The sequence below is a fragment of the Cucumis sativus genome, chromosome 2, assembly GCF_000004075.3.
Source record: "Cucumis sativus cultivar 9930 chromosome 2, Cucumber_9930_V3, whole genome shotgun sequence".
Classification (NCBI taxonomy): Eukaryota; Viridiplantae; Streptophyta; class Magnoliopsida; order Cucurbitales; family Cucurbitaceae; genus Cucumis; species Cucumis sativus.
In genome coordinates, this window is record NC_026656.2 from 397,377 (window position 1) to 413,094 (window position 15,718).

Sequence of the window (15,718 nt, forward strand, 5' to 3'; positions counted from 1 at the left end):
TACTTAAATCTTTTTTAATATTAACCTTCTAATTTCATTTTTTTTCTTTTTTTTCTTTTTTATTATAACACTACAAACGAAACACCCTCACAAATGCAAGTTGAAGTAGAGTGAAATTAAGTTATAAATTGGCCCCCTCCAAAAGAAGAGGATATATTTGGATATAGTTTTGTAATAAATGTACTACCATAATATAGCATTACCAATATTGGTTTTCTTTCTTTGTCAATCTTTATCGTTTTGAATTTCCATTAAAAGCGATAGTTTAGTGCATCGAATGGCTCTTGTGGTATCAGACGGTGGGACCCATGAAACCAATGGTCAGGATTGTTTCGACGTTTTACACGCTGCATCGGATGATATCACAATTGTTATAAAATGAAAAAACAAACAACCTCTAACAAACCCCAGCTTTGTATTTTCGCCTCGTCACTTTTTCGAATATATATATTCGCCACACCCGACGCTCTTTCTCTCTCACTCATGGAGGAATCGCGGAAGACCCATGACTTTGTTCGAACCGAGGCGTCCACGGAGAAGACGGAGGATATGGACGATGACATTCTGGCTTGGATTTCGTTGGAAGATGAGACAGTAGGCGAACTCATGATGCTTCTGGATGACGAGGAGAAAAGCCGTCCGGTGGAGGAGAAAGTGAAGTTCATCGAGGATCCGTACTCATCGGCGGTGGTTTTTCAATCGTCTTCCTCGTACGTGACTATCAACGGAAACGAAGAGAGTTGCGGTTCATCTTTCTCTGAATCGGACTCGTCGATGATGGCGAGCGTGGACATGAACGGAGCGAGGATTAAAGTGATGGAAATCGATTGTGAAACTGTCGATAAATGGAAGATGTGGAGCGAGGAGAGGTTGATGAAGGAGGAAGAGGAAGTGTCGGGTGTATCGGAGGGAATCATGAGTTGGGATGAAGATGATTTAGCGAGGTTCATCGGCGACGAAGAATAGATGTTCTGAAACAGTGGATGACAAAACGGAAATGGTTAGGGTTAGGGTTAGGGGTTTTGAAGAAGTAGAAGAAGAAGAAGAAGAAGAAAGAGGTAAGGATGGAGATGTAATTTTGGGGGTTAACATTGTTAATAGAGAGAATATACACAGAGTTAGTAAGATGATAGAAATTTGAATGGAAATGAAAAACTACTTGTCGTTTTCCTATTTTCTTCCTTTTCTATTTCCTACAAATCCCATTGTTCGATTTGTCGTATTCATGGCGTCTTACAAATTTGAAATGAGTTCAACATGCTGTGGATTATTATAATGAATAAATACTCCATAAAGCCAAATAATCAATACAACTTTGACATCAACCTTTTATAAAATCTTTCTAGTTTTTAGGGTCTTTAAATATTTGTATTTATTCCTATACTTTTCCCATTATTTTCTTTTTTTCTAAATTCTACACCATTTTTTAAAATAAGATTATTTCTTTATATACCCATACTAATTTCTCTGTATTTTTTTATTTTAAAATTTAAACCTCTGTTTTTTAAACACACCCAAACAACTTAAAATATAACAAAATTTTACAATTTATTAATCGTTTTACACAAACTAATATTATTATATAGTTCTACCCATATTATGAGTATTATATATATAGTAGCCTATAAAAAAAAATACAAGAAAATCTAAAACTAATTTCTTTATTTATACACTACAATCTCACAACTTCTAAATAATTTTAGAATATACATGGGAGGAAAGAATAATGGAATGAGTTTGTTCTAAATTTTAATTTAAATCAGTTTTGTAATATCAATTTCATTCTCTTACCCAACCATATATTTCCATTGTTTAGATCCTTTGAAATCCCATTTTAATTTTGGTTTTAATTATTCAATCCCTTCTTTTCTCAATTATCTTACTTATTATTTAATTTTTCAAACATCGTCTAATGTTTTAGAAAAGGAATTAAAGATTTTTCTTAAATGCACTATATAATTTTTTTTTCTAACAAAACATCGTATTAGATATTCATTATTATAGAAAGAAAAGAAGTATGATTAATGAAGTTCACTTGGTTAGATTGAATTTAAAATTTTACATTCATAGTTAATTTAAATTTATTCATAAATATTAATATTAACGTATTTAATTTTTAAAAAATGGAGTTAAATATATAAAAGTTTAAAGGAAACTGAAAATTGAATGATGAAATAAAAAGATATTGGAATTGTATTTTTGAAAGAAAGGAAGGACGAAAATTGTTTTGTTTTTTGAAAAAGGAAAGAAGGAAAGTAGTTGGAAAATGAAGAATTAAAAATAAAAAAGGGAATGAAAAGAAAAGAAAAGGAGGGGTCATTATGATATGATTTCATGGAGGGCGGAAGCTGACAGTGAAAGAGACGCCCAAAAAACCAAAACCCCTTATATTATAATAAATAATATTTTTATTTCTCCCCGAGTTTCTCGTGTTTCTTTATTATTATTATTATTATTATAGGTAGGAATTATGAATTAGGATATTGTGTACTCTAGGGTGGCTATTCATTTATTTCAAATTAACTATTCCATTCTAACTCAATCAACCTTGAAGGCTTTATTTTTGTTCTATGCAACCTCATTAGTTCTCCTTTAATTTGGGCTCTCTTGTGAGTTCTGATTTTGCCTGGGCTACTATCAAATTAAATTGCACCAATATACATATACAGAAAAAATATTTGTCAAAAAAATCTTATAGTTGTTTTAATACAATTAACTGAATTCGAAATAGATAACTATATTTAAATTAGTTTGGTAGTTAGCATATTCTACTAAATTTGAATAAAGAGAAAAAGTGAGGAGTAAGTACATATTTAATATAGAGTAGTTATAATGAAATCAATTAATTATGATGTCCATGAACTAAAACTCGAACCTTCAAGTTTATAGCTCATCTCCAACTTCAATTGAAGCCGTCCTATTGCTACCAACTCTTTTTTTTAGGTTCATAGGAAATTAGAAAAATACCTATTAACAAGAGATTTTAAAAAGAGCTCGAAATAATTCTCCTCAGAAAAGAAAAAAGAGGGTAAATTCTAAAACTAAAAACTAAAGTTTTAATTTGACGTTCACCGATTGGAATGAGTTAGGTTTGGGCCGAACTAAATTTGTACAAAAGCCCATGAGTCCACCAATTAAGTAATGGGCTTAACACTTCGGACCCACAGTTTCCAGCAGATTTGCCAACAAAATGTCTTGACAAAGACGAACTTCTAAAAAAAAATTAAAATTTTGTCCTAATCTTAAGAAATTATTTATTCAATCTACTCTAATTGATTTTCTAAATTGGGATGAATTTAAATATAGCTAAATCAATGGAAATATTTACAAAAAATTCTATAATAAGATAATTTTGTATGGAGTAGAATAAGATATAGAAGTTAGATAAAGCAATAATTGCCTTTTGATTTCATTTTACACATGGCTTAATTGTGATTCATATGATTCATATAAATCTTCGGAAAAATTATTTGTTAGTTTCCTAAATCCAAGTTGGGAAGAAAAGGAGTGTTTGACTTTTCAAAAATATACAAAATAAGTTAATTTTAAACATACTAATAAATTTTTGTTTGCAGGGACCTCTTAATGTTAGATTATAAGAATTTAGGGATCAAAACCTACCTTTTAAAGCTTATATATCAAACCCAATTATTCTAAAAATTTAGAAGACTCAAACAGCATGTTAGAAAATTCAATAACCAAATGAATACATTCTTTGATATTGAAGAATTGAAAAAATAATTTTTTCTAGATGTCTCGGAAGTGTTCTAATATTGACATACATTTTGATTCATTTGTACATTTTTACACTAGAGAATCTAATTGAGGTCTTATAAATTAAAGACAAGACACAAACAAAACGCAACTACAAAAATTATATATATATATATATATGTAATGTGACTTTGAATCAAGTTCTAATACATAAAATATAAGTTTAAGGGTATTGAAAGAGAGTAAAAAATGAATGGAAAAAAGGGCAAAAGAAGAAGCGAGATTTAAAGTAATATCGATAACCACAACGAACGAATGAAGAATGTACATATATATATATATATATATATAATTTGTTTTGTGATGGGGAGAAAAAGAGAAAGAGAAAAGGGGAAGCCATCAATGCTTTTGTGCCCCCATATCTCACTCCCATCGTTTTCCTATCAACCTTTTCTTTGTAAAGACCAACCTTTTTAAAGGTGATTTCAAATAATACATTTGCATTTTAATCATGAGTATGGACCCTATCTTTTTTCTTTAATTTAAACATTTAAACATTTATCCTTTTTCTTTTATTTTACCGTTCATTGCATTATCTCATTTTATATAATAATAATATATATTAAAAAAAAAAACAACAACAACAACCATTAAACTTTTTTTTCTTCTCATAATATAAAATTAAATACATATTGGAGTGATCACTTTTATTAAAAATATATTTCAAGTCAATTGACTACCTATATTGCCTATCATTCAATTACCCTCCTAATGATGTGGGTTTAATTTATGTTATATAATTATATTGTAAGATTAATCAATTATGTAATTAAATAAAAGATTTGACCAAAGTATTGAGAGGTTTAGATATTGACTAAAGCTTTGGTAATGGTGCATCTAGTAATGACAATTTTGTTCCCAATAAACTAATTGGATAATTAATGCTAATTAATAATTAGCTTCCCTAAACTTACACATTTATATCAATTTTTGGGAGTGTTAGTTGACTTGCTAATGCCTTTTTATTTTAGTGTAGATTCTCACAAGATTTTTCATTATTTAATTACATTTGTTGTGATTTTCTCTCTCACACAAAAACGACTTGGCCATTCTGAAAAAGAAAGCCAACCTTCTTTGTTTGTATCTCTTCCCATCTCTATCTCTAAGGTGTCACCATGAATTTCTATTTAACACAATCTTTCACTTCCTTTAAAGAAGATTTAGTTTCTATCTTAAAAGGAAGATTTAGATTTCCATTTTTCAAACATTTTTTCTTCTTTTAAAAAGATGTCAACAATGAAAAAATATATATATATATACAATTTTGTCGCACTACAAACAAATAAAACCTTAATTATGTATGTTGTCGATGTCAAATTCTGGTGAAGAGAAATCGCACCTAACCTTCTACGGACATCAACTTTGAATTTATAATTCGAGGAGAAAGACTTACAAAACAAAGAAAAAAAAAATACTAATTATAGAATAGGGAATGAAATTATAATTATGTATTTGTATGGAATTTGATATAAGGTTGTCAGGATCTTTGTCTAAGTAGGATAATGACATGAATGTACTAATCCTAGAGGGCTAGAGCGTGTCAAATGGAGGAGGTCAGCCTCAACCTCAACTTGACTTTATCTTTGATTAAGGTCGATGCTAAGGAAGTGTATTTGGACTTTCAATCCATACCATCATCTACCCAAGGTCCAAATAAGTCATGGTGTGTTTCGATCGTTAACCCTTTTCCTTGAGCTTATTTTACCCACTATATTTATCATTCTTTGTTTTATTAGAGCTTCTTTTTGAACCACCTGGGTGTAGGTTTTCCTTGGGTCGAGAGATTGACTGACTCAACATTATTATCAATACACGTTAGGGTTTCGTCTCTTTCTCAATCTTGGCTGACCAAACCCATACTCTATCGGCCAATATGATCTTTTTTTTGTTGCCCTTATGTTATTCTACCTCTAGTTTCAAAATTCACATATGATATCATTTTATTAAGTGATTAAAATTAAGCAAATTTTAAACATAAAAGAAAGCACTATGATATATCATATAACTATATAGGTACCATAGGTACAAAGGAATGAATATATATAATTATGTTATTAAAAATGTGAGTGATGGCCGGATCATGGAATTGGGAAAAGTAAGTTTTGAATGATGATGGTGTCTCAAAAAAGAATTATAAATATGGTTAACTTTATAGCAAATCAATAATCCATACTCTTCTATCATAACATTTGATTAGACATATCAAAAAAGTTGATAAATCTACCTCCACTTTAATCAAAGATGTAGACTACATAGATTTTTTATATCTATCTTCTACACATTTTCACTCAGCACATCCTTTAGATTTCACCATACTTTTCTTTTTTGTCCTTAATTATATTTTCAAATTAATTGATTCCTGTAGTTTTGATGTTAACATTGTTTGAAGAATAGAAGTTAAATAAATAAATAAAAGCTAGAGGGTATTATTCATTTTGGAAATAGGTGAAGGCATACGTTTATGAAACACTTTTACTTTTGATCTCCTTTAACGTATCCAATTCTCTTTGGGAAAGTGAAAATCTTCAAAACTTTTTTGCTTTGGAAATCTTTTTGTGCCGTATACTTCCAAAATCTAATTAACTTAGGCAGATGAATTATGGAAATTACTTCTATATATATATATATATATATATATATATAATTCACATTCAAATTTTTTTTTATAAGTTTTTTTACTTTTACACGTGGTATATTCAACTATCTTAATAATTTTGATTAGACACAAAATAAAGTTTTGAGTAGAAAATTTGATTAATTAAGATGGTTTTTTAGATTAATTACCACTAAAATTTGTACTTGTTATCATACAATTCAAATTTCAAGTAATAAAATCAAAATTTTAAAAATGATGAAATGAGTGGGTAGCAATTTATATGTGATTTTTTTTATAAAAAAAAATTGAGCCTATAAACATAATTTTCAAACTCTATTATAAGATAAAAATTATTGTAAAAAAATTAAATTTAAAAAAATGAAAATGAAAATTAAGAAACAAACAAATATGAAAGGAGATTATTTAGTATGCAAAAGCACATGCCATTGCCACATTTCCATTAACATAATCACTTTAGGGTTCCTATTTGGCATCCCTATTTTATGTTATTTGCTTTTCCATCTTTGGTAACCAAATTATGAAATCAAATCAATTCTAATTTATTTGTTTTCCTTTTCTCTTTAATTTATGTCATTTTTATTGAATGTTGGTTAGTAAGAAATGGTTGCTTTATTTAGCAATAAAAGAATAAGAAAAAAAAAGTAGACTCAATGTGATTGAAGCCAAGTACTCATTCTAAACCAGTTTTTACTTAATCAAATTTCTAATAATGAATTCAACTCTAACATATCCCTAACAAAATTGTATGTAAGAGTGTTTGTTGAGTTTTTACAAAATTTCTAATGTATAATTAATTTTAAATTGAAAAAGCTAAAAAAAAACATAAGGATTACGAAGATTGTAAATAGATACAAATTATCTCAATTAAAAGAACTATAAGCTTGATCACATTAATCCTCTTGTTAATTATTTTATGTGTTAAAAAAGTAGTATTGTAACACTTTTGAAATTCAAGTGGGTCGTGAATTTTGTTTAGTATTTTTCTACTAGTGTAAGAAATACGTAATGTATATCTGTATTATGTTAGGTATTAAAAGAGAAAGAAAGGGGAAACATGTGTGTGTGTGTGTGTGTGTTAAGGCAAGAAATGATGATATCCTAATGGGTGGAGAGATAAGAAGAAAAGTACATTTGTTCACACAATAATTGAAATGTATTAAAAAATAAGAATAATATTATGTTATATTGTCATTGAATCTTGGATTTTTCTGAGAGACAGTGAAAAATAATAATTAGATTGATTTAAAGAAAGAAAAATACATTTGGGTGGGAAATGTTGTTAATGGGAGTGGGGTTGAAGAGAAAACATAGGAGGAAAAAAAAAAGAAAGAAAGAAAAAGTAATTGGTGTATATCAGCAATAACTCCAACAAAAGTAGAGCCCTGTCTTTATTAGACTCAATTTTAATTAATTTAACTTTCAGTTTTCAAATTATTAATTTTATAAAAAGAAATATGAACAACCCAAATACCACACCACACATTTCCTTATTATAAGTTCCCCTCTTCACTTACTCATTTTTCTCACCCACTTCTTCTTTTTCTCCATCTTCTTTCTTCTTCAAATTTGCTCTCTTTTTTGTTTCTAGTTTTAAAAATGGTGGTAAAGAAGGCGAAAATTGTAATTATTGGGGCGGGAATGGCAGGGCTCACTGCAGCGAATAAGCTCTACACGGCGGAGGGTTCGAAAGATTTGTTTGATATCTCCGTAGTGGAGGGAGGCGGGAGAATCGGCGGGAGAATTAACACGGCTGAGTTTATGGGGGAGAGAATTGAGATGGGTGCCACGTGGATCCATGGAATCGGCGGCAGTCCAATTTATAAAATCGCCGAACAAATTGGTGCTCTTCACTCCGACCAGTCATGGGAGTGCATGGATGGCTACTCAGGCCAATCTACCACAGTTGCAGAAGGCGGCATCGAGCTCTCTCCGGCTACTGTCGACCCCATTTCCACTCTTTTCCAAAAGCTTATGGATTTCGCTCAGGGAAAAATTACCGGCGACTCCGACATTCTCCAGCAAGCTAATTACGACAAACGGAGCATCGGAGAATTTCTTCAGCAAGGCATCGATTCGTACTGGGTTTCTAAAAATGGCGAAACTGAGGTTAATGGGTGTAAAGAATGGAGCCAAAAATCTCTCGAGGAAGCCATTTTCGCCATGTATGAAAACAACCAAAGAACTTACACCTCCGCAGGCGACCTCTCGACGTTAGATTTCATCTCAGAAAGTGAGTACCAAATGTTCCCTGGTGAAGAAATCACTATCGCCAAAGGCTATTTGAGCGTAATCGAATCAATCGCCTCTGTTCTTCCTCCTGGTTTAGTCCAATTGGGTAAGAAAGTCACCAAAATCGAATGGCATCCTGAACTTGATCCTCCGAATATTCCAACGCCGGTGACGTTGCATTTTGCCGACGGCTCCCACATCTCGGCCGATCATGTAATCGTCACCGTTTCACTCGGAGTTCTCAAGGCCGGAACTCAGCCAGATTCACCTTCACCTCTGTTTCACCCTCCCTTACCCTCCTTCAAAACGGAGGCGATTTCCCGACTGGGATTCGGCGTTGTTAACAAGCTATTTCTCCGCCTAGCTCCGGTCACCGAAAACGGCCTCAATTTAAAGAGAACCCACCAATTTCCTTGCCTGAATTTCGTTTTTCACCAGCCGGATTCGAAGTTCCGGCGGAAAAAAATACCATGGTGGATGAGAAAAACTACCAGTCTTCGACCAATCTACCAAAATTCGTCCTTATTGCTATCTTGGTTAGCCGGAGAAGAAGCTCTTCACCTCGAAAAACTGAAAGATGATGAAATCATCAATGGAGTTTCAACAACGATCAGTAACTTCCTGATTCAGAAATCCGAAAGCGAAAATTCAGAATCAGATTCCAATTGCTGCAACAAAATGAACGGCCACCGAAACATTGAATTCAGCTTCAGCCAGGTTTTGAAGAGCCAATGGGGCAGCGATCCTCTGTTTCTAGGCTCATACTCATACGTTGCAGTAGGATCAAGCGGTGAAGATTTGGACGCCATGGCAGAGCCATTGCCAAGAACAGAAGAATCTTCAAAATCTCCATTACTACAGATTCTGTTTGCAGGTGAAGCAACTCATAGAACTCATTACTCCACCACACATGGAGCTTATTTCAGTGGCCTTAGAGAGGCCAACAGGTTGCTTCACCATTACAATTGCACTTGAATTTCTGAAACTTTTTTCTTTCTTTTTTTGGGTTTTTAAGAATGGGAAAAAATGGTATTTATTATTATTATTATTACTGTGAGATGATTCTACCAATTATGATCGATGTCAATATTAACTTCATCTCTCTTTCTCTCTCAAAGTGGGCTTTCAGTTGAGAGAGATGAAGAAGAAGGGTACTTTTAGATGTTGTTCATGGAATTAAAGTTCAAAGTTTGATTGATTTTACTACCTTCATTCCCTTTCTTTCTTCTATCCCCATCCTTACAATTTCTTTTTTCTCTCTCTCTCTCTTCTTCTTCTTCTTCTTCTTCTTTTTCGTGTGTTGGTTTAATATTTACACCTAAGTTTAACTATTTGGTTTATGAACTCAATACAGCTTTATTAAATGTTTGATATGTTTTCAAATTATAAACTTTTTGTTCAACAAATTGTATTTCTTTTGAGAATTGTTCGGATTCAGATAAATTTCAAATTTATATATAATAGACCAATTGTTTTGAGACTAAATATTTGTCCTATCTAACTTAATTCCTAATGTTGCAATTTCTTTTAATTTAATTTTAAATTAATTCTAGTTTTATCTTTATATTTAAGTTTTTATTTCAAGTCTTACCCTTTTAAACTTCTACTTACTCTCCTTTCCTTTCCTTTGTTCATGTCAATGCATTAATTACTTAAAACGTATTATAAAAATAAAATATTAATTTAATTTTAATAGTATGATAAAATGAAAGTAAATTATAATTAATTATAATTTTTAAATCAATTAATAGAGATTATAAGTTTGGATTTTGAAACTTGAAATTTAAGAATTAAATAATAATAAAAAAATCATAGAAAATTTAAAGAATGAATCATGTAAGTGACACGTTACATGTTTCAAAGTTCATATGTATGTATATAGTTTAATAGAAGATCATATTATTATCTTCATTTTTCTTTAAAATTAGTATTTGTAATAAATACATGTCTTGACTAAAAATTGTATTGAAATACCTTTGTTAATTCTATTTGTCTTCCTCTCACAAAAAAATACAAAAAAATATATTTCTCTATCTATCTATGATCTATTGTCCTACTACTTATTATATTATCAAATTTTCATCAACTTAATTTACTCTTGAGATTTGATTAATAAAGATTGATTTGACAAAGATGATTTGGAAAGATGCTCATAAGTAGAAAGTTAGATATCATATTAATCCAAAATTAAATAAATCAAATCAATAATTTTTTAACCCGTAAAATTTTGACACGTTACGTCGAGTTTCTTTTCATCGAGTAACATCATATCAACTTTTCTAATTTAATGAGATCTTGTGAAGTGGTTGAAAAAAACATGGATACACATTTTGGGAAAAAAGAAAATGTGACACTTGAAAAGATAGCAACAATAATGCACTATATCAACATAGAAAAGATAACAAGTTAAAAATGTATTGATGACACACACAAAGCTTTCTTAATGTTAAGTCTAATATTAAGTTTTATGGGTCTGTTCAACCCGATCACTTAGCTTTGGAATATTTTCGGGACAATTAAATTAAGAAAAGATATTTATATAAAAATATCGTTATAGGTATATATATATATATATAGATAGAGGGAGGGAGGGTATCTATGAAAAAGAAGATTGTAACTTTGGATGCTATATATGTATGTGTTTTTATTATATATTGATTGGGTGAATTCAACGGACAGGATCCAATAAACCCGGCCCTTTCCACCTTGGAATCTATTCATACTTCCCTTTCTACCACTCTACTCTTTTAACTTTGTTCCCTTATACGACACCGTTTTGGACTTCTCTTCTTTACATTATATTTCCCCCTCTCCCCAATCGTTTGTACTTTTGGTATCCATTTTACATTACCAATTCCCATTTTCCCTTTCTTTGTTCCACTACTTGGGGGACACTCAATCCACTCCCCCCAACCCCAAATGCAAATTTGGATATCGTTTGTTGCTAAAAGCACGAACAAATTCTTTGTTTGTTAACTGAACTTTGTACGAACCAAACATTTACAATACTCTACAGTGGTTTTTCATAATGTTATCTTTGTTTTTGTATCGTTGACTTTTTTTTAACAACAAAAAATGAACTGAAAACATGATCGAGACCAAAATTCAAATGACGACTAACTATTTATATGTATATGTAACAGAAGAGAACAAGACATTTTGATTTTGATTTTCTTTTTCTAAGATTGTTTTGAAATCGATATCTCCAACCAAAGCTAAGAGAAAAAGACACAAAATTTAGGCATTTTAACTAGTAGAAAGACAACAAATACTTTGCCCTACCCACTTGGTACCATTTAGATTTGTGCACAGAGGAAATCCCATACTTTGGTGGGTAGAGACAGATAATGACTCTACATTGACCATTTCAATTAATACTTTACATGATTCCTACTTTATTCATATATATATATATTAATAAACATTCAAATTTGGTCCATTTCTAATAAATGATTAAATCTTTTTGCTCCATTTTTGTTTATAACTTATAAATATCTATATATTATTTTATGTACTTCTTTTGTCCAAACATTATTCCTCCATAATTAAGATTAGAGGAGTACGACCATATTAATGAAGCCTATCCAAACATTTAGGAAAGAAAATCAATTTTCTTAGCTTAATAATAGAAATACAATTACTAGGGTGGTTTCCATCAAAATTGTCTATTGTAAAATGCAAATTTCTTAAACCAATCTCAACAAATTCAACTCCACCTCTTCTAATAGAAGACTAAGTTGGTGAGAATAATTTGAAGTTAAATTAGAAGAATAAGTAAAGCATTTTTATTAAATATCTTTGTGAGGAATATGTATAAAAGAGAGAGAAGGAATTTGTTTGAGTTATATTATGGGGTTGGATTGTTTTGGAAACAAAAATAAGTGTAAGTGTAGGGTCAAATCAAAGAGAGAGAGGGGGGGAAGTAAGTGTAAGTGAGTATTAGAAAGAGGAAGAGGAGGAAAATAAAAGAAAGGTTGTATTATTGTAAAAGATTTTGCAGGCTTCCTCCCAAAAGACTATGTCCCCACCCTCTTGTCTTCTTTTGCTTCAATCACCCTTTCATCATTTCTTCCATTATCACCAATCCACCTCTAGCTGTCATTCATCTTTCTCCTCTTTCCTTCTCTACATTTTTTTTTCCATACGGATACATACCAATATGATAGGTTAGAAAAATTGAACCAAAGTGATTGAATCGAAAATGGTTGGTTAGAGATATAAGAAATTAGTGATTCGATCGGTGTTTGTTTGTGAGAAACATAGTTAAACCAACCGATCAATGCTCTTCTCTCTAGATAGATATAGAGACGTTTGAGAGAGAGTAAATATCATAACAATAATTTTTCGTCTTTTCATTCGCAATTTTTTTTAATATAAAGTCTTGTGTTTTCATCCCAAGCTGTTGTGTCCTCAAAACCAATCATACCTCACCCAATTGCAATACTAATGTAGTTTTACCGATATCTACCTTTTTCTTTTCCAACTGGTATGGGTAAATAGTACTAAAGCAATGTGAAATATGTTTTACTCCCGTTGCAAGTTTCATGACACATGGGAGTTATTTTTTTTGTTAAATATAATTTCTTGATTCTCCATTATTTTTTGTTTTAAAATCTTGTTGAATATTTATAATTACCAGAACGAAAATATTAAAATATATAATAATAAGTAGTAGTTTTTAATTTTCAAATAAAAAGTTATTAAAGATGGTGACCCATAGGAAATGTATTCGACAAAGAACCTCTAATGCATGCTATGTATTTAACAAAGGGCCGTGACAAAAACTAGGGATAAGAAAAACTACTTACCTTGAATGGTGCTTATGACCTATTGTTTATAGATGGTGTATACACCTTAGCTTCCTAATCCAAAAGGAATTCAAGAATAGTAAATCGGGTCGACTATGAAGGCTAGGATCATAACAAACAGAAAATGAATCTTAGTAAATAAAAGAGCGTATTGGTTTCAACCTTGATCTTCAAAGTTGAACCACTTGGTCGAGACAATCCAACTTTTTTTTCGCTCCTATGATCTTTGTTTATTCCTTACATTTCTTTAGTCCTCGCATAACTAGTTTATTTTTATTTTATGTTTAAACATCGTCATATAAACCATCAACATTAAAAAGAAAAATACAATAAAGGCAGGTAAAAAGGAATACACATATATTATATAATATATGTTGTTAGATATGGATGAATTAATAAATTGCTTTTTGGGAAAATCTTAGATTAAAAAGGGAAATGATTTGCACGGGAGACGCTTTTAAGAGCATATAAATATATATTTTAACTTTCTTGCTTCAATATTTGAGGAGCAATAGGATTCAATTGATTTAATTATGTTATCTCATTGGAATCTCCCCTTTCTCTTTTCTTTTGTGTTGTTGGTTGAAATTTTGCTTTAAAAAGGTCTTTATTTTAACTTCCCTATTTTATTCCTCTTTAACCCTAAATTAAATATTCTTTCTTTATTACATACGTGTCCTAGCATTAGTGGTGGAATTGTAGTGATGTGACAATTAAGTCTCAATTACCTCTCTTACTCTCTTAGCCTACCCCTTCACTTTTGGGAATCAAATACAATTCTCCCTTTAAATTATTTTCCTCACATTTTGACCAATGTTTTCTAAATTCAAAACAGTGGGATAATCAAATCTTTTAAGATTTATTAACACTCTATATTCATCACCTCATTTAAAACAACAAACCATAGGTTTACTTTTTTTTCTTTTTGAAATCTACTTGCATCGGACGAAGTGATAAGCTATTATAGTCCATCTAATGTATGTTGTAGTCTTTCAACGAAGGATAATTATAAATATAACAATCATATCCAAAAGATTATGTATAATAAAATAATTTAATTTCTAGTTGCACACTTAACTATTAGCACTAGTAATACTATAAAAAATAGTGGAGACACTATTATTACAATGAAGGGTTTTAAATATTAATAGATATATCACAATGTAAAATAATTTGTTTTAAGTTATTATAACTATGCTTAATTACAATCAAACTATTTGAAACCTTACTATTTTGTAATAATCTCTTATCATTTATAATCCAAACTAACATAGTTTATATTATAAATACAAACTACATACATAATATATAATCTATCGATTAAAAATAACTTGTGTTCACACTTAAAAGGGTTGATTTTATGAAGTATTAGAACAACTACGATTCAACGTACGTACATAAGATCATCACTTAGCTACAAAATCATAAACTCGCCCTTTCTAAATAACCTTTTGAGTAATATATATACACACACATTTGGGAGTTATGCAACCCACCAAATTAACACAAATGTGAGGTGTGGGAGACATCAAAACCCACACATGGTGAGCATCATAGGCCAAATTAAACTTTTCCAAACAATATAATCCAAGATTGGACTAAACTAGCATATAGTGAACCATATAATTATAAACTTACATTTCAAAAGTTAATTTGTTTAAGACATAGAATAACACCCGAACCCACATGTAGTCAACCATTCACTCGAAATCTTTCAACCCTAAATTATATAAATTCACTTAATTTTGACCTCATTTTAATGATAAAATGGCACCAAAAGTTGACAACTATACACTTTTGTCTTTTTTTTTTTTTTTAATTTAAATTTATTACTTCAAATGAGGAGAGGAAGAGTATAATATTTATGTATTCAACGTATTTATATTATTTACAATTTTAATCCAAAGTTAAGAAACACTTAAATTTTGAGTAAGGGGTGTACCCTATTAGTTAGATATAGATGTATGTGTTGATTTGCAAAACTTTTTGTTTTATAAGGTCATATATGTATATAGTTGTTTAGATGTTTGAATATATATTTGATATATGAATGTATGGTGTTTGGTGATATAGATAGGAAAGGTAAGGGAAGGGGAGCCATAAATGCTGGAGATCTATCATTCACTAAAATTCAAAGACACACTATCTTATTGAATTTGTCATGTTACAACAAAGTTCCAACATGACAACGTTATATCAAGGAGAAAATAATAACACTTTTAATATCAGACAACAATGAAATCTATCACCTGAATCTTACACCCACTTTATTGCATTTTTTGTTTTCTTT

At 30.3% G+C, this 15,718-nt stretch overlaps 2 protein-coding genes across 2 annotated transcripts; both read left to right on the forward strand.

The window, feature by feature from the left end:
* Window positions 1-204: 204 nt before the first annotated feature.
* On the forward strand, window positions 205-1,220 carry LOC105434536. The gene has a single exon (XM_011650304.2). It carries the CDS (start codon window positions 379-381, stop codon window positions 964-966), a length of 588 nt encoding a protein of 195 aa, XP_011648606.2. The 5' UTR covers window positions 205-378; the 3' UTR covers window positions 967-1,220.
* Window positions 1,221-7,884: 6,664 nt separating this feature from the next.
* On the forward strand, window positions 7,885-9,832 carry LOC101205432 (probable polyamine oxidase 5). Its single transcript, XM_004141008.3, has one exon. It carries the CDS (start codon window positions 7,988-7,990, stop codon window positions 9,593-9,595), a length of 1,608 nt encoding a protein of 535 aa, XP_004141056.1. The 5' UTR covers window positions 7,885-7,987; the 3' UTR covers window positions 9,596-9,832.
* Window positions 9,833-15,718: the final 5,886 nt, after the last annotated feature.

Coding starts and splice junctions, on each gene's coding strand:
- LOC105434536 (XM_011650304.2), top strand. CDS start 379: ATGAAAAAACAAACAACCTCTAACAAACCCCAGCTTTGTATTTTCGCC.
- LOC101205432 (XM_004141008.3), top strand. CDS start 7,988: ATGGTGGTAAAGAAGGCGAAAATTGTAATTATTGGGGCGGGAATGGCA.